The following is a 21,429-nucleotide window of genomic DNA, read 5'->3' as shown; positions in this document are numbered from 1 at the left end:
ACAATGCTCTTGATCCCCTTCCCCTCCCACCCAGGTAAGGAGGGAGAGAGAGGAAAAGAGAAAGACTTGGCTGCATTGAAAACTCAACTACACAGCGTTAATTCAACATCAATGATAAAAGAAAGATATACAATTACATACAAATATGTGCAGATATGGGCAAAAGCCTCTCGCCTCCCCCCACCCCAGCAACTCCCACAGCATCTCCTGAGCTGGAACAGTCCTGAGAAATCCCAAAGGGCTGCTGGAGAAAGTGGAGAGTGATGAGGGTCAGGAGAGCTGGAGCCTGGGGGTCCACGGGGAGGGAGGGACGGAGTCCTCCCCGGACGCCGGCCACAGGTGGAGGTGAAGGGAAGAAGAAGCAGGAAGGAAGTTGTCTTGTGTGATCTCTGTGCTTCCCCTGAGCTCACGTAGCTCTCTGGAATGGAAGATCTCTGCCCAGTTTTGCTGTCTGTCTCACTCAGCCTCCTCCGGGGGGTCAGAGATCTCCCTGTAGCGTCTGAGCCGGCAGAGTGAAGGTGCAACCTTGAAGTCCCAGCAGTTAGAGAAACATTGCACTGTTGTCAGTGCTGGTTGGAACACTCTGCTGCTAGTTAAAAGAACGCTTCCTGAAGGGGAAAACAAATAAAAACTCAAGAAAAGGAAAATTGGCTTCATCCTGGCTCAAACCAGGACAGCCAGAGATGCTGGTATTGACAGAGCACCTGGGAGTAAGGCAGGAACTCCCAGCCTGTGGAGCCAACTTCTTTCAGCTGTGAGGCAGAGATACCCCCACAAGGGTGACATCGACTGGCGCCGAAGCAGAACAGCCACTCTTGAGAGAGACATCACATGTCTGAGAGAACTGGCTGTGCCAGAGGTGATCTATGACAAAGATGGACTTACAAACCCTGATGATGTTCTGTGTGACACACAGATGTTCCGGAGGTTTGCTCAGGCTGTACCAGCAGCACATGCCCAGATATTCTCCTTCATGGGATGCTTTGATGAGGGCCTAAGACCAACTGTGCGTGAGGTGGCTTTCAAAGCACGACAGTATGGAGACATGATCTCTGATTCCCATCAGTTCCACACCTCAGCCATTGAAAATGTGTCTGACAGAAAGAATAGGATGCCAAATGGGTGGGGAAGTAAACCCCAGGTTCTCCCTAGAGACGACAGGCCACGTGTTGCAGTCATTAATAAGAGACGTCCTGCTACGAGACAGCAGCGAGGAAGACAGGACTCACTGCGACGCCACCTGTGGGGTCTCTTGAGAAATTATTTCAAAGAGGACATGAGAGTCTGGGACAAGAAACCCACTGATATTCTCCAGTTACGTGTGCAGGAGCTACTAAACAGAACAAAGGCAGGAGATGGTTCTTCCAAGAAGAAGGCTGCACCAGTCATCACCCAGGATGGTGCATCAACCCCTAATGCTCAGCAATAGAGGTGCCCTGCCTCCAGCCAGGGGGAGGAGAGGGACAGCTGAGTTTACTGGACTGTAGAGTCACCTTTCTCCTGCCCATCATGCAACCCATGTGACTTGGAGGAAATGGACTGCTTTAATCACTCTCCGCTTTCTCCAGCAGCCCTTTGGGATTTCTCAGGACTGTTCCAGCTCAGGAGATGCTGTGGGAGTTGCTGGGGTGGGGGGAGGAGAGAGGCTTTTGCCAGTCTCTGAACATATCTGTATGTAATTGTATATCTTTCTTTTATCATTGTTGTTGAGTTAAAGCTGTGTAGTTGAGTTTTCAATGCAGCCAAGTCTCTGTCTTTTCCTCTCTCTCCCTCCCTGCCCGGATGGCAGGGGAAGGGGATCAAGAGCATTGTTGTCAAACCTGAGTTACACGGTGACACTCTTTTTGAAAATGAGGTTTATGGTTCTCCTTTCCAGTCTGTAGGAACCTCACCAGGCTGCCATGACTTTTCAAAGTAGATGGAGAACAGCTTAGCAAATCCATCTGCCAGTTCCCTCAGGAGCCACGCTGGATCCCTTCATGTCCCATGGACTTGTGCACCTTCAGGTTCTTCAGATGGTCTTGAAGCTGCTCTTCTCCTACAGGGGGTGAATCTTCCTTCTCCCAGTCCCCACCTTTGTCACCAGCAAGGGGGAAAAGTTCCACTTCAGGCATCCAACATTTGCCCATCTTGCCTGGAGAGCCAGGACACTTGTGTCCCATGGTCCCCAGTGTCCCAGGGAAGATGGAGGCTGTGTGAACTGGAAGGGTTTGGGCTCCAATGGAAGCTCAACTCCTGAGCTGTCAGGACCACCTTGGCTGCAGTTGGCCATCAGTTACTGGACACCACTGTGAGCTCAGACTTCATTGCTTGAGTTTCTCTCACAGCTCACTGAGGAGGGCAGGCTGTGAATTCCCTCACACTGTCACTGTCTGAAAAAACAAACCAAACCAGCAACAACAAAACCCTGAACCAAAAGCCCACCAACATGAACTCTCCTGTCTGCAACCAAGCAGTTAGCACCGGTGAGAGCCACTCTGGCCAGTGCCAGTGCCAGCCCTGCTGGCAAGGTAAGCCACGAGAGCCCATTGTCCAGCACAAACCTGGAGCACTTCTGATGATGGGTGGGCTTTAAGAAGGGACTGTTTGTGTCTCCAGGTGCCATGGACACTGCTGGTTCCTCACTCCAGAGTGGCAGAGGCTGGAGCCCCTTCTCAGGACAGACTCCCTGCTGGGAAGCCACAGCCATGGGGGTTGCTCAGCAGGTTCTTCCTGGCACTTCCCTGGGCATCCCTTGTGGTTGCCTCTTCCTTTTCTGTGCCTACTCTTCCCACACGTAGGAATGACAGAAAACCAAACATCTGATCATTGCCATCGTGTCCTTCTTCTAGACAAGAAGCCCATCAAATCTGGAGGGACCAGGAACGTGGCCATAAACACCAGGAAGATTCAAGGAGCTCAAGGCCACTTCTTGCAACCAGACTTGGAGCCTGGAAACAGGAAGGAATTTGTGCCTGTGGGTGCAGGAGGAATGTGCTGTGGGAGTATGTCAGGGCTGAAGGCCCTTGGGTAAATCAGGGGTGATGGGGACGTTTCCATCTGGAGCACGTGCCTCAGCCTAGGAGATGGGGGATGCTGTGGCAGGGGGGTCTGTGCTCAGCCGTGCCCCCTCAGCTGACCTGGGCCTCTTGTGCAAGAGAGAAGGGAATAGGAGGACTCAGTTTGCAGTATCTAAGTTAGCCAGAGGGAAAGGAATCATCCCATGGGGTGTGGAGGGGTGGGGGTTGGTTCCTGAGAAGGAAAGAAGGGGCCAGGAATTATTTCTGTGTGAAAACAAACTGGGGAAACAGAGACCCAGCTTCTATGTCTTCGTTCTGCAGAACAATCTGCTGGTCTTTGTTTGTTTCCCCAGAGGGGCTTTCACAGCTCCCCTCTGCTAGAAATCCCAGAGGACAGGAGGGATGGGATTCACCTCCTCAGATGCAGACGTGTCCAGAGAAGGGCAGATCCAGCTGCCCACTTCACACTGTCAAGGTGGGATGCCCTGAGGATGCCAGACCTGCAGGAACCCCACCACTCAGCTTGGCTGGGTGATGGGAAACAGCACGTTTGGAGTCAGTTTTCTCCTACTCCTGGGCAGGTGTAGCATTTCAACAACTCACACTGCCAGGGTCACTACTGTCTTTATTTTAAAGGAAGAGGAAAGCCAGGGAATTGTTTACACTCTTCCACAGCAGACGTGGATCTCTTGAAGGTGCAGATTCACTTCCCACTTCTTCCCCAAACAGCCCCAGGGCTCTGCACTTCTAAAGAGACACCTGGTACACAAAGGATGCACTGAGGAGTTGTCCTCACCTGACACAACCACATTCTGCTTATTCCTGGTGGATCTAAACTAGCACGAGCTCTTGATGCACGTCACAGTTTTTCTGAGTGCATTTGCAAGAGCCCCCTTGACTTCCCTGTTCCTCAGGCTGTAGAGAAGGGGATTGACCAGAGGCGTGAGGATGGTGTAGAAAAAGGAGAGCACTTTGTTGAGCTGCCTCAGGGAGGCTGTCCTGGGCAGCATGTAGACAACGATGAGGATGCCATAGAAAACAGTGACCACAGTGAGGTGAGAAGAGCAGGTGGAGAAGGCCTTCTGCCTCCCCATGCTGGTTGGGATCCTCAGGATGGCAGCTATGATGCAAATGTAGGATGCCAAGGTGAACACAAAGGGGAAGACCACGTCCAGAAAGCAGATGAGGAGAGTAACCAGCCTGAGCACCCTGGTGTCACTGCAGGCAAGCTCTAGCAAAGGGGCAAAGTCACAGAAGAAGTGATCAATTGCATGGGGACCACAGAACTGTAACTTGGAAAGCTGCCCCGTGACTATGGCAGACATCAGTAATCCTGCCAGCCAAGCCCCAGCCACCAGCTGGAGACAGACCCTCCTGCTCATGAGGCTTGCATAGTGCAGGGGTTGACATATGGCCAAGTAGCGGTCATAGGACATGGTGGCCAGCAGGTAGCACTCAGTGCCTGCAAAACAGCCAAAGAAAAAGAACTGGGCCATGCAGCCTTGAGCAGAAATGGTTCTGTCCCCAGTCAGAAAGCTGGCCAGCAGCCTGGGCAGGATAGTGGAGGTGTAGCAGATTTCCACACTGGAGAAGTGGCCCAGGAAGAAGTACATGGGAGTGTGAAGATGCCAATCTGCCCTGACCAGCACAACAATGAGGATGTTGCCAACCATGATCACCACGTAGATCAGGAGAGAGAGCAGAAAGAGGGGCCCCTGGAGCTCAGGGACATCACTCAGGCCGAGGAGGAGGAACTCCACTGGTGATGTCTGGTTGTTCCGTTCTTCTTTCTCCATGAAGTGCTGCAGAACTTTATTTCCCCCACTTGGCAGGCAGGGAGCCTGAGACACAACATGCATTTCTGTGTCTGTTGCAAAAAGGATTTGGGAAGAAGTCACTGCCACAGACAGCAGGGAGGTTTCCCCTCACCTAACTGAATCCACACTTTGTTCAATGACTCCATTCTTCACGAGAGGGCAGGAACAGGTTTTTCAAGAGGCCCAACCTGCTCTTCTTAGAAGAAAGTCTCCTGGTTAGAAAGACAGCTTGGGGCATGGAGGTGCCTGCTTCTGCAGATAGAAAGAGAATAATGATTTGCTCACATTTAGCTTAAGAAACACACAAATCTATTTCCAGCAGTACCCAGAACAGGCATCAGCCAGATCACAGGATCACAGGATCATTGGAAGGGGCCTCTGGAGATCATCTAGTCCAACTCCCCCACTAAAGCAGGATCACCTGGAACACATCCCACAGGGCTGCATCCAGGCAGGTTTGGAACATCTCCAGAGACAAAGGCTCCACAACCTCCCTGGGCAGCCTCTCCCAGGGCTTTGTCACCCTCACAGTCAAGAAGTTTTTCCTCATATTTCAATGGAACTTCCCATGGTCCAGCTTATGCCCATTGCCCCTCCTCCTGTCCCTGGGAACTACTGACAAGAATCTGGCTCCTTCCTCCTTGCACCCCTTAAGGACTCTCCACATCACCCTTCAGATACTTGCAGGCATTGATAAAGTCTATTCTCAGTCATCTCTTCTCCAGGCTGAACGGTCCCAGCTCTCTCAGCCTTTCCTCATCAGGGAGATGCTCCAACCCCCCAGTCATCTTTATCACCATCTGCTGGACTCTCTCCAGCTGTTTCCTGTCTCTCTTGAGCTGGGGAGCCCAGAACTGGACACAATATTCCAGATGTGGCCTCACCAGGGCAGAAGAGAGGGGGAGAATGACCTCTCTCGACCTACTGGCCACACTCTTCCTCATGCATCCCAAAATTCCATTAGCTTTCTTGGACACAAGAGCACATTGCTGGCTCACCGTTAACTTGTTGTGTACCAGGACTCACAAGATCCTTTTCTTCAAGGCTGTTTTCCAGCAGCTCAACCCCTAACCTGTCCTGATGCCTGGGGTTCATCTGCCACAGGTGCAGGACCTTGTGTTTGCCCTTGTTGATCCTCAGGAGGTTCCTCTCTGCCCAGCTCTCCAGCCTGTCCAGGGAGATGCAGGATGGCAGCACAGCCCTCTGCAGTGCCAGCCACTCCTCCCAGTTTGGTATCATCAGCAAACTTGCTGAGGACACACTCTGCCCCTCGTCCTGGTCCTTCATGAATATGCTGAACAAATGCAACGTTCAAGCAACAGAAAGATGAGCCAGAGAGAGAAGCCAGGACAGGCTGAGAAGCAGCTGTGACCCTGGGAGAGACAGGCAGGGAAAACTGACTTCTGGAGAAGAGGTACCTGAGCCATCTAAGCCAAATGAGGAAAAGTGACACTGTAGGACGAGAAGGGGAAAAGGAGGTGGGTGAGGATCATTTGCTGAAGACCTTTTCCTCCTCACCTTCCATTCCTGGGTGCATTTGGGCTGCCTCCCTGCAGCAGCACAGCACCTGCACCTCAGCACTGCCCTCTGCCTTCTCAGGGCTCCCTGCTCAGCCTGGCAATGAAGACAGAGGGGTGTCTGGAGGGTGAGTGGGGGCTGAGGCAGTGCAGGGTCATCATCAAGCACAGATTTCCAGGACATGCCCGATATCTGCCTGCTTGTCTGCCCAGGGCATGTCCCTAGCTGAGAGAGAGAGCACTTTGCCCACGAGTCCTCTTTGGGCTTTTGTGGTGCTCGGGTCCAACAAACCACTCTCCCTGGTGATTCCTGTCTCAAACATCCTGCCTTTTACAGCAAGTTGGAGGTGGCCAAGGCAGGCAGCTGGAGTGCCTGGAGAGTTCCTGGGATGGAGGAGCCCTACCACGCAGTGACCCACCCCACCTGCCCTGGGATGCCTTGTTCCTGAAGGTCCTTCCGTGGGGAGGGTGCCCCAGATTCACTGCTCTCAGTAAAACCCTGAGAGACAATGGTGAGAGGCTGAGGGCTTGAGATCAATCCTCCAGACACAAGCAAGCTGGAGAGAGACAGAGAGATGAAGAGAGCTGAGAAAACAAGGGGCGTGCGCTGGCACACTGAGCCCTCGCACTCGGCCCCAACTTCTTTGTGTGCACTGAGGGGTGGGAGTGCCCGTCAGCTGGTGCCCCACAGCTCTGGCTGCACTGACAGCCACGCCGCCTGGAGCCCTGTGCAGCAGGGTCAGGACACAGAGGGGGCACCCGGAGGAAAGGATGAGCTGGAATGAGGAGACACGCAGAGCAGGACGGCACCAAGACACGGTCTCACTTGGGAGCTGCCTCTGTGCAAAGAGCCCCTGGCACATTGACCACACCTGCCCCAGCAAGTCCAGCACCTACCTGGAATCCCCAGCACGAGGTCACCACCTTCCCTCTGATGGAGGATGAAAGGCAAGGTCTGGGTGCCACCCTCTGCCTCTTCCCCCTTCCATCCTCCCTTTTCCCTTTCTGCCTGCAGACCCTGATCTCAGCCATGGCTCTGCCCATGCTCTTTTCTCTCAGCATCTCCTGTCAGGCACCAGCAGCACCTGAATGTCACCAGCTCTGCGCTGCCTCCCGGCTGTACAGAAGAGTCTCCTGAAGGTTCCTGCTGCAGCTCCATGCTCTGTGTCACAGAAAGCCCCGTGCAAAGGGAGCCCTGTGGGGATGAAAGCCCCGAGCTGCCCTCCCCTGGGCATCTCTGCTCCTAGCAAGAGGGTAAATGAGCCAGGGGAATGAGCCATGATCTCTTCCAGCTGATGGAGCAGAACTACCAGGAGATCTGTGCCACAGCTGCTCCTTCCAGACCCCATGAATGGTCAGTGGGGAAAAAGGAGGCATCTCCTGCAAGCTGAGGAGACTGTCAGTGCGGGGCAGGATGAGTCCCCCCTGCAGGGCCAGACTCTGCCCACTGAGGACAGAGGAAACCCAAACCTCTTCCAGAGGCAAAGGTGCCTGCCTTGCTGGGGACTGAAGTGAGCTAAGCCATGGATGGAGACTGCCAGCTGGGATTCCACTCTCCTGCAGGAGAGGTGCACAGGGTTCTCCTTTGCTCCGGCTTCAGGTCAGGGGAGCAAGAGGGCAGGAGACCTCTCAGATCTGTTGACCTGCACCTCGTGACAAAGGGGCTCCCTTGTCTCTCTGCTGAATGCAAAGGGAGAGAGGGACCCTGGGACACCATTTAGGGTAAGCAAGTGCTCAGCCCCTGTGGCTGCATGGATGACACTGCCAGGCTTGAGGGTGGCTCAGCAGAGCTTGTGCAGCCTCAGGACTCTTTCTTTTCCCCATGCAACAGGAAGGGGGCAGGGGGTCTTGGAGCCAGGAGGGACCATGGCTGGGATAACTGACCCAGGCTGAGCCTGGGGATAGCCCACACTGCCTGGCCTTGTGCTCAGCAAGAGAATCTGGGGACAGGAGGAAGAGGGACATTTAGTGTGGCCAGCAGGACTAGGGCAGGATCATCGTCCTGCACCAGCACTGGTGAGGCTGCTCCTCCAACCCTAGGGTCAGTATTTGGCTCCTCATGACAAGAAGGATGTTGAGGACCTGGAGCATGTCCAGAGAAGGACAACAGAGCTGGGAATGTGTCTGCAGAACAAACCTTCTGGAGGCTGAGGGGAGACCTCATTCTGCACAGCTACCTGAAAGGAGGTTGGAGTGAGGGGGGTTAGTCTCTTGTCCCAAGGAGCAAGTCCTAGAACAAGAAGAAATAGCCCCAAGTTGTACCAGGGGAGGTTTAGATTGGATATCAGAGGAAACCTCTTCACTCCAAGTGTTGTCAAACGTGGGAACAGGCTGCCCAGGGAGGTGGTTGAATCACCATCCCTGGAGGTGTTTCAAAGCCGTGTCAATGTGATGCTGAGGGACCTGGTTTAGCAGTGGACGTGGTAGAGTCGGGTCATGGTTGGACTCGATGATCTTAAAGGTCTTCTAAAAATATGTGTTTGAAATGATTCTGTGATTCAGCGTCGTGGGACGTTTGTCTTCCCAACTCATGACTCATGTGATGGAGCCTGGTTCCCAGGCAGTGTCTGGACCTGGACAGGCTGGAGAGGTTGGCCTGTGCGAACATCATGAAGCTCAGGGAGGCCAAGTCAAGGTTCTGCACCCGAGTGGGGGCAATCCCAACACAAATCCAGGTGGGGCAGCAAATGGATTGAGAACAGGCCTGAGGGAAAGGACTTGGGGTCACTGGGTGATGAGAAGCTCAACATGAGCTGGCAATGTGTCCTGGGCTGAATCAAAAGCAGAGTGACCAGCAAGGCCAGGGAGGGGATTCTCCCCCTCTACTCTGCCCTGGTGAGACCTCACCTGGACTCCTAGATCTGTGAGCCTTTCCTAGTAAGAGATGCTCCAATCCCAACCCATCTCTTCCTTAGGCAGCCCAGGATTCCATTCTTGGTGGCAAGGGCACACTGCTGGCTCATGGATCATTGACTGCCTACCAGGACTCCCAGATCCTTCTCCTCAGAACTGCTTTCCAGCAGGTCCACCCCTCAGCTCTACTGGTGCTTGGGCTTCTCCCTCCCCAGGTGCAGGACCCTCCATTTGCCCTTGCTGATCCTCAGGAGGTTCCTCTCTGCCCAGCTCTCCAGCCTGCCCAGCTCTCTGGATGGCAGCACAGCCCTCTGCAGTGTCACCACCCCTCCCACTTTGGGGTCACCAGGGAACTTGCTGAGGACACACTCTGTCCCCTCGTCCAGGTCCTTGATGAACTTGTGGAACAAGACTGGACTGAGTATTGATCCCTGGGGGACACCCCTGGTGACAGGCCCCAACTCCACCCTGCTCTGTTCATCACCACCCTCTGAGCTCTGTCACAGCCACCTCAGCCCACCTCCCTGTCCCCTCATCCAGCCCACACCTCCTGAGTGAGGATGCAACGGGAGGCAGTGTCAGAAGCCTTGCTGGAGTCAAGGTAGACACGTCCACTGCTCTCCCCTCATCCAGTAGCCACGTCATAGAAGCCAATCAGGTTGGTCAAGCATGATTTCCCTTTGGTGAACCCATGCTGACTTCTCCCACTGACTCTTCTTTGCTTCCACATCTTTTGAGATGACGTCCAGAAGGATTTTTTCTAACACCTTCCCAGGGATGGAGGTGAGACTCACTGGCCTGTAGTGCCCTTCTTGCCCTTTGTGAAGACTGGAGTGACACTGGCCCTCCTCCAGGCCTCAGGCACCTCTCCTGTTCTCCATGACCTCTGGAAGATGATGGAGAGTGCTCCAGCAATAACCTCTGCCAGCTCTCTCAGCACTTGTGGATGCATCCCATCCAGGCCCATGGAGTTATGGGTGTCCAGCCTGGCTAAGTGGCCTCTAAGCTGCTCCTCCTCTGCCCAGGGAAAGTCTTCCTCTCTCCAGACCTTCTCTCTTGCCTCCAGGGCCTGGGATTCAAGAGCGTCGAAGCAAAGAATCATTCAGTAACTCTGCCTTTGCTGTGTCTTCCACCACTAGGGCACCCACCTCGTTCACCAGCAGGCCCACATTTCCCCTCTTCTTCCTTTTTTAATGGATGTACTGGAAGAAACTTCTCTTCTTGCCCTTGATTCCCCTTGCCAGATTTAATTCCAGGTGGGCCTTAGCTTCCCTCCTTGCATCCCTGCATTCTCGGACAACATTCCTGCATTCCTCCCAAGTGGCCAGCTGACCCCCAGGACACAGGGGGTGGGGAACCCCAAGGGCGAGGGACGGGGGAGCTCCCAGCACCCTGGGGAAGTCACAGCCCCCCACACCATCTGCACGGCCACCCTGCTGAGGAGCCCCTTCCCTCCACATTCTGTACATTTCCTTCTTCCATCTATTTTTTTCCAGAAGAGCCCTACTCATCCACGCAGGTCTCCTACCTCCTCTGCTTGATGTCTTCCTCAAAGGGATGCACAGATCTTGACCTTGGAGCAAGTACTGTTTGAAAGTTACCCAGCTCTCCTGGACGCCCATGCTTCCCAGGGCCCTGGCCCATGGTCTTCCACCCAGCAGATCTTTGAAGAGGCCAGACTTTGCATTCCTGAAGTCAAATGCTCTCATCTTACTTTTTCCTCTACTTCTGCCACACAAAATAGTCAACTCCACCATTTTGTGGTCGCTACAGCCAAGGTTGCCCTGCACCCTCACAACCCCAACAAGACCTTCTTTGTTCACAGCAGGTCCAGCAGTGCACCTCCCCTCACAGGCTCCTCAACCAGCTGCATCAGAAAGTTGTCATCAAGGCTCTGCACGAACCTCCTGGGCCGTGCGTGCCTGGCTGTGCTGCCCTTCCAGCAACTACCAGGGTGGTTGAAGTCCCCCATGAGAACCAGAGCCTGTGATTGTGAGGCTGCTTTCAGCTGCCTGGAAAAGGCCTCCTCAGCCTGATCAGGTGGGCTCTAGTAAAAACCCACAGCAGTGAGGACACTGCCCCATGTTGGCCTGCCTCATCACTCTCACCCAGAAGCTCTCGACACCTTCTTCCTTTCCTAGGCAGAGCTCAAGACATTCCAGGTGCTCTTTCACATCAGGAGCCACTCCACCTCCCCACTTTGATGGGCTGTCCTTCCCACACAGCACGTAGCCACCCGTGACAGCACTCCAGTCACCTGAGCTGTCCCACCACGTCTCAGTGACTGCAGTGAGATCGTTGCCCTGTGCCCGCACACACGTCTCTAGCTCATCATGTCTGTTCCCCACACTGTGCACCTTGGTATGAAAGCCCTTCAGCTGGGTTGATGGTCCTGCCACCTTCTTGAAGGGAGAAGGCCTGATTCCCACCAGACAGCTCTCAGATGCTTGCACAGCTGCCATCCCTCACCTCCACCCAGGCAGCCAACAGCAGGACCTCACTACCCGCTCTCCCCCTGCTCCTGGCCTGCTGCTCCCAGGCTCCCCAGTTTTACCCCGCCCCTGTGAGTCTGGTGTAAACACCTTTCCAGGAGTGCTCCTGGCTCCTGGCCCAGGGTCCTTCTCCCCCTTTGGGACAGGTGCACCCCATCTTTTGCCAGCAGCCCTGGTGTCTCGTGAAGCCGCCCGTGGGCACAGACCCCAAAGTCCTGCCGCTGACACCGGTCACGTAGCCGGACGTGGATCTGTTGGCTCCTCCTGGGACAAGGGCCTGTCTTTGCTGCAGATGGTCCTTTCTCCCTCCTCTGCCTCCCCCAGGGCTGAGGGCAAGGTCCCCCCATGTCCCCGGCTGCCACCCCCTGCCCCTGCAGGCAGGTTCTGCCCCAACACAAGCCCAGGCTGACAGCCCTGCTGGGGCAGCAGGAGGGCAGGGCTGGGGGCTGGAGGGCAACAGCTCCCAGGGCTGCCCGGGGGCCCTACAGCCCCTGCCCAGCAAGGAGGCAGCTCTGGGGCTGTGCCAGGAGTGCTGGGCTCTGTGAGGGCCCCAGGCAGCAGGAACAGCCCTTGGAGAGCGGGGACCTGGCAGACCCAGGGAAGGGGCAATGCCAGCCCGTGTGCCCCAGCAAGCAGCTCTGCAGCCTGTGCCAGGCCAGTGGGAGCAGAGCTGCCTCCTAACCCCTCTGTTGGAGATCTGTGGGACCTGAGCCCCTGCTGTGCTTGGCTGGGCTGGTCAGGGCACCACGGCCACCTCAGGGCTCACCCCGAGCCCAGGGCTCACCCCAAACAGCAGCTCTCATGGCCTCTGCACCGTGGGAGCAGCGTGGCCCAGGGAGGGCCTGGGGGAAAGAGCAGCTGGGGAGCACTGGGCTGAGGAGATGGCTGCTCCCCCTGGGGTGCATCACGGGGCCTTGCAGAGAGCCATTTTGGCTGGGAACTTGGCTTGGCAGGATAGAAAAGCCTCTGTCAGCAGGAAGGTTGCCCAGGAACCTCCTGCTGCCCCACAGCCTGAGCCCAAGGCTGCCTCCCTGAGAGGTGCCCCTGCCCCACTGCCACGTCTCTGACAGCCCGAGCCCTGGGCAGGACAGCACCAGCTCTGGCTCCAGCTCCCAAAGGCTTTTAATGAGAAGAAAGGTGCAGGAAAGGTGTAAAAGCAGGGAGCTCAGGGCTCTCCCCGCTGCACAGACCTCTCCTCCCCCCCGGCTGCCCCCCCAGCAGGGTCGGGCTCTCCTATCACGGGGCTCAAGGGCTGGTGTGCCCTGAGCTGCGGTGTCACAGCCTGCGTGTCCCCAGGGGGATGTGCCACAAACACCTCTTCAGCATCATCATAGCCCGTGCTCTCTGGGGACAGGGACCAGGCATCTCCCTCAGCCCCAGGGGCCGCAGCACTTCCCCGGGGGTGCAGGTTGGCCCCTGCAAGCAGCAAGGCAGCCATGGCCCCTGCGCCCCACGGGCTGCCCCTCCTGGGCTCTGCAGCACTTTCCTCTCTTCTCTGCCCACTCCTGAGCTGCTCAGCTCCCTCTCCCAGCCCCGCTCCCCCCAAGGAAAGCTCCCGGGGCAGGTTCCCCCATCCCAGCAGTCTGGGCTCTGGCTCCAGCAGCAATTCATCCAGCCCCAGGGCTGGCAGCCCAGGACCCGGCCACTCTCTTTGCCTCTCACCTCCGGGGGCATCCCTGGGCCCTGCTGCCTCCTCGGGAGCCCTGGGGTTTTCCCAGCCCTCCTGCCCAGGGGCAGGATCCCCCCCAGGGGCAGCAGCCTCCGTGGCATCATCATAGCCATCCCCTGGCTCATCTCCAGGCAGGACAGGCTGGTCTGAAAGGAGAGGGGAGCTGCTGAGAGGGAGAAGACACGTCGAGCAGAGAAGGGGACAGGAGGATGCGCAGGGACGTGGGGCTCAGACACTGGGGCTGGCAGCGCTGCAGGAGACCCCCATGTCCTCCCCACACCTGATGGTGACACTCGCTGACACCGCTGTCCATCCCCTGTCTGCAGGCAGGAGAGATCAACCCCTTCCTGGCTGCCATTCCCTGGTGCTGGCCCTGGACCATCCTCCCCCTTGCTGTGCCCAGGACAGCCCCTTCCCTCCCCCCTCAGGTGTCACCCGGGATGCAGGGCTGTGCAGAGAGGGGCTGTCCCCAGCCGGGGTGGGCAGAGCTGGGAGGGAGGAAGCTTCTCTGCTGGGCCCAGGACCTGTCTGCTCTCCCCACAGAGCCCACAGCCCCAGCCCTGCAGGGACCATGGGCCAAGGGGCTGCAGGGGCTCAGCCCTGGCTGGGGGCCAGCGGAAAGAGCCCTGCAGATGTGCCCATCAGGAGGGACACACACCTACCAGAGCTGCTGGACCTGGCCTGCTTCTCCCAGGGCGGGCTGAGAGCGATCTCCTCGTACAGGGCCTCAGGGAAGGGCTCCTGAGCTCCCTCCGAGCCTGCAGACAGAGGCAGGGGTGGCCCAGGGCTGGGCTGAGAGGGGAAGGGGCCCCGCTCTGCTCCCCCAGCCCTGTTCCCCTGGGCCAGCCCAGGGCTGTGCCCACAGCACAGCCCCGCTCTGCCATCTGGCCACCGATGCCACTTCCTCAGGGAGGGCAACGTCCCCGTGGAGATGAGCTGGGGCAGCAACACCCTTGCACCTTCCCTGCAAGGGCAGCCCCTGTGCCCCTCTGGCCCCTGCTCTGCTCCCTGCTGCTGAGCCTGGAGCAGCTCCTGCCTTTCCTCTCCCGCTGGAGCTGCCCCCTCTCTGCCCCGGGGATCCAGAGCACAGCCCCTGCCCTGCTGGCGGGAGCTCAGGCTTGGGTGGAGGAACAGCCTGCAGGTCAGAAACCAGAGGGATGGGTCCTGCTGCCCCATGCTCCTCCTGCCATCTCCCCTGACCCACAGCCCCCTCCAGCCTTGCCCAGAGCCCTCTCAGTGGCATCTCCTGCTCTGTCTCCCTTCTCCCACCTCCCCAGCCCAGCTCTGCCCTTCCTCTCCTCACCCCATCCCTGTGCCTGGGCTCTCTCCCCGCTGCTGCTGGTGGCCCATCAGCAGGCAGGCAGGGGTGGCACAAGGGGCAGCAGGCAGCACCCACCCTTCTCCCCTCAGCTCTGCCTGTACCACCCCCTGACACCCCACAGCAGCCCTGGCCTTGCCAGGAGGCCTCTTGCCCCGGGACTGTGGGAAGGACCCACCTCTGCGCCCAGCCCTGGCGCGTCGCGCTTGCCCGGCCAGGAGGGCCAGGAGCAGGCAGAGAAGGGCTCCCAGGATGATGCAGAAGATGATGGGCAACGAGATCCTCCCACTGCTGCTCGGACTCACCAGAGTGAGATCTGCACGGGCAGGAAGATGGATGGGGCAGCAGCAGCCCTGGGAGAGGCGGGGGGCCAGGACACCCTGGGGCTGAGCCCCAGGACACAGGGGGTGGGGAACCCCAAGGGCGAGGGACGGGGGAGCTCCCAGCACCCTGGGGAAGTCACAGCCCCCCACAGCATCTGCATGGCCACCCTGCTGAGGAGCCCCTTCCCTCCAGCTGGGGGTCACAGCCTGGCCCCCAGAAGAGCCAGCGCTGGAGGAGAGGACAAGTTACCTGCTCGGGGGGCCGGTGCTGCCGTGCTGGGTGCAGCTGCAGAGGAGCAGAAGGAGAGCTGGGCTGAGGAGGTGGGCGTGCAGGTCCCAGGGAGGACCCTGCTGTTCAGCCCCAAGGGACCAAGTGTGTGTCATCCTGACTGCTCAGCCCCAAGGGACCTCGGGGCTGGACAGAGCCCAGGGCCCTGCGCTGGGCCACGGGCAGGAGGGCACTGGCAGCCTGGGAGAGGGGCTGCCTGCAGGGCCCTGTGGGCAGCAGCCGCAGGACATCCAGCCCCAGCCAGGCTGCTGCCCACTTGGCACCAGGCTGCCGTGCTCCGGGGCTGGGCTGGCTCTCAGCAGCTCTGGGGACGTGCTGGGCCCCGCGGGGCAAACGCCTTCCCCTGCTCCTTGCCAGGGCACAGCCAGAGCTGGCAGCCCCTGCACTCACCCCGGCAGCGCACGGCAGCGTCCTCCTTGTGCCGGCAGGCCCCGCTGTCCCCAGCCCGGGCCCAGCAGTCCCGCAGGGATGGCTCTGTGCCCCGGCACTCCACCTGCTCCAGCCAGATGGGGCCCGTCCCCTCCCCAAAGGCAGCCTGGCCCAGGGCAGACACGGCGGGGCCACAGCCCAGCTGCCTGCAGGCCACCTCCGCGTCCTGCAGCTCCCAGGAGTCGTCGCACACCGTCCCCCAGGAGCCGCGGTGCCAGATCTCCACTCTGCCCGAGCACCCGCTCTCGCCTCCCACCGCACGGATCTTCTCCCTGTCTGCAGAGGCCAGAGACCCCCGGGGCGTGAGGGCAGCAGGCAGAGCCCTGCCAGGAGAGGGGCAGGCAGGGGAGCAGCTACCTGTGCAGCTGGTGGAGCCTGGGCAGGCGGCCCCCGGGCCTGGGGCTCTTTCTGCCTTTGTCCCTGCAGAAGGAAACGCTGCGGGAAAGCAGGAGAAGGAAGGAAAGGGACCGGTTCTGCAGTTACTCCAAACATGAAGCTCAGAGAAACCACCCGCTCGACCCAAAGAAGGGATTCTGCAGGGCATGTGCTCCCGTTAACACACACGCTCTTTTGGATCCCTTTCTATCGGGTCACAGCTTCCTGGGTGCCTTGAAGAGCAGCCTTTTCTTTGTCCCTCCCTGCATTTGCGGCACGTGAGAGCGCCCAGGTGCTGCTGTAAACACTCTGTGCCCCACTTTGTGTGCGAGTGAGCAGGGGAAAACACCCCCAGCTCCTCTCCTGCTGGGGCTGAGCTCTGCTGCTGCCTCCCTGTGCCACCTCGCTCACGGCAGCAGCTGAGCCCCGCTCATTCAGGGGGACACGTGGGGCAGTGTGGGGGGCCCTGACTGCTCAGCCCCGAGGGAACTCGGGGCACAGAGCAGCAGGAGAGTGTCCATGGAGAGGCCGGTCCTTGGAGCCCTGGCTGGTCTCATCTGAGACATGGCCTGGAGACACCTCTGCCTCCAGCGGGCACTGCTGGGAGCCCGGCTGGCAATGCTGGTGAGCGTGGGGGGCTCTGAGAGCTGAAGCCCCCTCTGTGCCACCAGCAGGATCAGGGGCTGGCACGGAAAGGAAAAGCCCCTGCAGGCCCTGTGTCTGCTTCTGACCAGGGAGCAGGAGCTGGAAGGGATGCTGGTGCCTGGGTAGCTCCGAGTTACCTTCACAGGTGATGTGGGTCTCATCTCGCAGGTCATCACACGACTGCGGGTTCCAGGGGTCAGAGGGACACTGCCAGAAGGAGCTGTGTGTGTCCCCACACTCCACGTGATCCAGCCAGCTGGGCCCAGACAGTCTGCCATAGGGCTGGCCTGTCTCCAGGGTCCCTCCGTCCCCGCAGCCCAGCTCCTTGCACGCCAGGGACACCGTCCTGGCAGTCATGGAGTTGGAGCAAACGTTCCCCCACGTCCCGTTGTAGAAAACCTGCAGGCGCCCGGAGCAGTTGGTGCTGTTCTCCAGCCTGAGGGACAGGAACTCTGGGAGGAAAGGCCCAAGGGGAGAACAGGCTGGTCAGGGCTGTGGGAGCTGGGCTGTCCCTGCACCCCCAAGGCCCTCGGCCAGGAGAAGGCAGGGCCAGCAAGTCCCCCGTGGCCCCAGGGGCAGAGAACAGGCCCTGATGGACAGCCAGCCCTGCCCTTCCCGGGAAGCCCTGGGGACAGCTGAGCTGCACAGGGACCCCGGCTGGGACTGAGGGCAGCTGTGCACGAGTGTCCCCAGGCTGGGCTTTCTCAGGGGCTGCGAGGCAGCCAGGAACAGCCTCAGCCCTTGTCCCAGCCTCCCCGGGCACTGGGCTCCCCCACAGCCCCTGGCACAGACCTGAGCAGACGACTCCTGCGTCCTCCTTGTGCCCGCAGTCGTGCTCCCCCCAGGGCCCCGCCGGGCAGGCCCAGAGAGCAGCTTCAGCCCCGGAGCAGTTCACGCCGTCCAGCCAGACCTGCCCAGAGCCTGCCCCAAACCAGGCAGAGCCACGGGCCTCCAGGGCCTCCCCGCAGCCCAGCTGGTGGCAAACGACGGCCGCGTCAGGCAGGTCCCAGCCGTCATCGCAGACAGTTCCCCAGCTGCCCTGGGAGTAGATCTCCACTCTCCCGGCGCAGCGCCCAGAGCCGTTCACCAGCCGCACCTGCCGGCTCCCTGCAGCGGGGAGAAGCCCCGGCTGCCATCAGGGGCTGGGGCCCAGCCAGCCCAGAGCCCGGGGCTCCTGCCCTGACACTCACCCCAACAAACCACCCCCACGTCCTCTGCAATCCCTGCCCCCAGGGCGCTCTCGGGCAGGGAGGTGTTGCAGAGGGCCAGGGCGGCCTCGTGCCCCGTGCACCGGACCCCTCGCAGCCCCACGGGACCCGTCCCTCTCTCAGCCTTCGGGGGGCTGTAGGCTTCTTCTGCCTCCCCACACCCCAGCTGCCGGCACACCACGCGGGCCTCCTGCATGTCCCACTGCTCCTCCAGGACTCTGCCCCACGTCCCGCGCTGGAAGATCTCCACTCGCCCGTCGCAGCGGCTCCCTCCGCCCACCAGCCGCAGGGACAGGGGCTCAGCTGGGCCTGGGGAGAGCAGCCATGGCCCAGCCCTTGGTGGCCCTGGGCACGGGACAGGACAACTCTCTGCCACCACCTCAGGTGCCACTACTTGCCACTGAAGCCAACTCTCTGCTGGGACAAGTGTCCACTGGACAGCTCGCCACTGGGACATCTCTGCACTGGGACAGCCCTCCATGGGGACATCTCCACCCTGGGACAGCCCTCCATCCATTTTCTGCCCAGCACTCACCCGAGCAAATGACGGCGGCATCGTCCTCGTGGGAGCACGGCGAGGCCCCCAGGGCAGTCACTGGGCACTGGCCCAGCTGGGCTTCAGTCCCGTCACAGTGGAACGAGTCTCTCCAGACAGGGCCAGCTCCTCTCCCAAAGTGCCCTCCTCCAGGAAGGGCCTCAGCAAAGCCACAGTTGAGGTGACGACAGAGAACGTGAGTGTCCTGGAGATCCCAGCGGGAGGCGCAGAGGGTGCCCCAGGTCCCCAGCACCTGGACCTCCACCCTCCCCTCACACGCTGTGCTGCCGTTCACCAGCCTGAACCCCGTGTACTCTGGGACAGAGAGAGGGTGAGAGAGGGTGGATCTGTGTGCTGGCTCCCTCGGCAGCTGCAGGAGAGGCCACCTGGAGGAGGCCCTGCCTTTCTCCTCCTCCTGCCTGGCTGCAGGGCTGCAGACAGCCACGTCCCCCTCCTGTCCCCAGCCCTGGCCTGCCACTGTCCCTGCCCTGCTCCCCTGCCCCCAGCCCCCCCTTTGTGTCTGACACCCCAACATCAGTCCTTACGGGTACAGGTGACACCAGCGGCGTTCCTGTGGCTGCAGGGCTGGTCCCTGGGGGATCCCCTGGGGCAGGAGGCGAGATGGGATTCGTTCCCCACACACTGCAGCTCTGTGTCCCACATGGCACCCACAGCTTCTCCGAAGGGAGCTGCCCCGGGCAGGGACAGAGCTGCACCACACTGCAGCTCCCTGCAGACCACGGCAGCAGCTTTGGGACCAAAGGCTGAGTCACAGACACTGCTCCACTGGTTCCTGACACGGATCTCCACACGTCCTGAGCAGGGGCTGTCCCCTCCAACCAGCTGGACAAACCCTGGGGAGACCAGAGACCCCTGCGAGTTCCCAGAGCCCTGTGGCAGTGACACGGCCACGTCCCACCTCATCTCCAAAGCGCTGCAGGCCAACAGCCCCACAAGCACCCCCGCAGCTCCCCGCGGGTGCTGATGGCACAAACACCCCCTTCCCAGGCACCAGCACAGCAGCCCTGGCCTTGCTTCTCTCCCAGCCCCAGCTGCAGGCACCAGGGAAACTGCTGCTGCCACCCGGGGCCCCAGGGCTGCCTGGCACTGGCCCCAGGCCCTGCAGCACCCAGAGCACGTTGGCCCCAGGAGAGGGGCCCAGGCACTGCTGGCTGCTGCAGCCTGCTCTGCCCACAGGGCTCAGGGCCTGCCTGAGGAACCCCTTGGAACCACCAGAAATCAGTGTCATGGGATGATCTGGGCTGGAAGGGACCTTAGGGACCATCTAGATCCAGCCCCCTGCATGGGCAGGGACACCTCCCACCAGACCAGGGGCTCCAAGCCCCATCCAACCTGCCCTTCAACACCTCCAGCCACAACCTCCCTGAGCACCCGGTGCCAGTGCCTCCCCACCCTCACACTGAAGAACTTCCTCCTGAGGTCCAACCTAAATCTCCCCTCTTCCAGTTTTAACCCCTTGCTGGGGGCCTGGGGCCATTGGGCACTGCTGTTGGACGGGCCATGTCCCAGGGCAAAGGCTTGGGGAGGCTGTCCCTGCCCCAGCTCCAGCCCCTGCCCAAGGAGGGGCCCTCAGCCAGGGCCAGGGCACGATGCCTGGTGGGCAGGTGCTGGGCAGTGCCAGGCAGCAGCAGGAGAGCAGGCAGAGAAGCAGCCCTGGGCTGACACCAGCTGCCAGGGCACGGGCAGGCCCTGTCCCAGTCCCAGAGGTGGGGAACAGGCTGCCCCTTACCTGAACACGTCACTCCAGCATCCCACGCATGAACACAGCCGTGTCGACCCCATCCTGGGTGTGCACAGTCAGACAGGGCAGACTCGGTGCCACGACAGCGAACATAACTCATCCAGATGGGGCCAGATCCTGGCCCAAAGTGTCCGTAGTGATGAGCTCTAACAGCAGACCCACATCCCAGCTGCTTACAGACCACTGCAGCATCTTCCATGTCCCAGGAGTCATCATACACGGTGCCCCACTGCCCCTGGTGTTTCACCTCCACTCTCCCAGCACAGCGCCCGCCGCCGTCCTCCAGCCTCAGCTCTGCAGCCCCTTCAGACACCAACGTGGGGCTGGTCAGGAGAGCACTGAGCCCCAGACTGCAGGTCTAAGGCTCAGCCCTGCCCAGGCCCAGCCACAGCCACCCCTGCCCACCCCTTGCCCTGGCACCACCCAAACACACCACCCTGGGCTTTCCATGTCCCCAGGGGGCACCGAGACCATCCCAAAGAGCCCCTCACCCATGTCCCCACTCCTGTCAGTGCCAGGGCCCCCAGGAAGGAGGTTGCTCTCCTGTCTGTGCACACAGACACCCTGGGCTGTGTGGGGCACAAACAGCCCTCCTGGGGTCATGCTCCTCCAGAACCTGAGGGCAGGAACCAGCACACATCCTTCCAGGCCACCCCAGAGGTGGGCCTTCCCCTGGGGATCACTGAGTACCACTGTCCCCAGCTGGGCCACCATCAGCTCCAGAGGCACAACACCAGGTACAGAGGATCCCCAAAGGGTCCCACAGAAGGGCAGGTCCATAAATGCAGCCAGGCACTGGGTGCCCTAAATGCTGGAGCCCTGGAAATGGAGATCCTCTCTCCCAGCCAGATGGCCACAGGGAAAGTTCCATGGATCTGAGCACCTTCTGACCCTTGTCTCAGTGTTGCCTGGAAAGACACCCCATTCCCAAAGGGATCCCTATGGCCCTGCTGCTACCCACAGGCCCTGGGCTGTGGGAGAAAGGAGGCAGCACTTACCCCTGCAGAGCTGCAGCCAGAGGAGCAGCCACAGCACCTGAGGAGACAGGAGTCCCTCCATCCCCATCCAGAGCCTCCTGCCCTGCTGGCACGGCCCTGCTGTGTCCCACTCCCTGCCACGGCTCCTGGGGACTCAGGGGACGAGGGCGACGGGAGGGGAGATATCTCTGCAGATGCCAAGCAGCTGCAGCAGGAGCCAA

General features: G+C 59.8%; 2 protein-coding genes across 2 annotated transcripts; both read right to left on the bottom strand.

The window, feature by feature from the left end:
* Positions 1-3,835: 3,835 nt before the first annotated feature.
* LOC127396265 (olfactory receptor 1020-like) lies at positions 3,836-4,795 on the bottom strand. Its single transcript, XM_051643886.1, has one exon. It carries the CDS (start codon positions 4,793-4,795, stop codon positions 3,836-3,838), a length of 960 nt encoding a protein of 319 aa, XP_051499846.1.
* An 8,597-nt stretch (positions 4,796-13,392) lies between these two features.
* Positions 13,393-21,334, bottom strand: LOC127396266 (scavenger receptor cysteine-rich domain-containing protein SCART1-like). The gene is made up of 12 exons (XM_051643887.1): positions 21,230-21,334; positions 20,220-20,534; positions 19,015-19,323; positions 18,470-18,784; positions 17,917-18,243; positions 17,519-17,833; positions 16,864-17,178; positions 15,668-16,141; positions 15,239-15,274; positions 14,844-14,981; positions 14,006-14,105; positions 13,393-13,493 (listed from the first exon to the last, which is right to left on the bottom strand). Exons 1-12 carry the CDS (start codon positions 21,294-21,296, stop codon positions 13,469-13,471), a joined length of 2,736 nt encoding a protein of 911 aa, XP_051499847.1. The 5' UTR covers positions 21,297-21,334; the 3' UTR covers positions 13,393-13,468.
* Positions 21,335-21,429: the final 95 nt, after the last annotated feature.

The sequence above is a fragment of the Apus apus genome, unplaced genomic scaffold, assembly GCF_020740795.1.
Source record: "Apus apus isolate bApuApu2 unplaced genomic scaffold, bApuApu2.pri.cur manual_scaffold_44_ctg1, whole genome shotgun sequence".
Lineage (NCBI taxonomy): Eukaryota > Metazoa > Chordata > Aves > Apodiformes > Apodidae > Apus > Apus apus.
The sequence above is the reverse complement of the archived record's forward strand: the minus strand, read 5'-3'. Positions and strand labels throughout refer to the sequence as shown.

Excerpts from the sequence above, each read along its gene's own strand:
- LOC127396265 (XM_051643886.1), bottom strand. The coding sequence starts at position 4,795 with ATGGAGAAAGAAGAACGGAACAACCAGACATCACCAGTGGAGTTCCTC.
- LOC127396266 (XM_051643887.1), bottom strand. The coding sequence starts at position 21,296 with ATGGGGATGGAGGGACTCCTGTCTCCTCAGGTGCTGTGGCTGCTCCTC. Across the intron at positions 15,275-15,667 it reads CGCTGCCGTGCGCTGCCGGG|CTGCACCCAGCACGGCAGCA; the intron begins GTGAGTGCAGGG and ends GCTCCTCTGCAG. Across the intron at positions 14,106-14,843 it reads CGCCAGGGCTGGGCGCAGAG|GCTCGGAGGGAGCTCAGGAG; the intron begins GTGGGTCCTTCC and ends CTCTGTCTGCAG.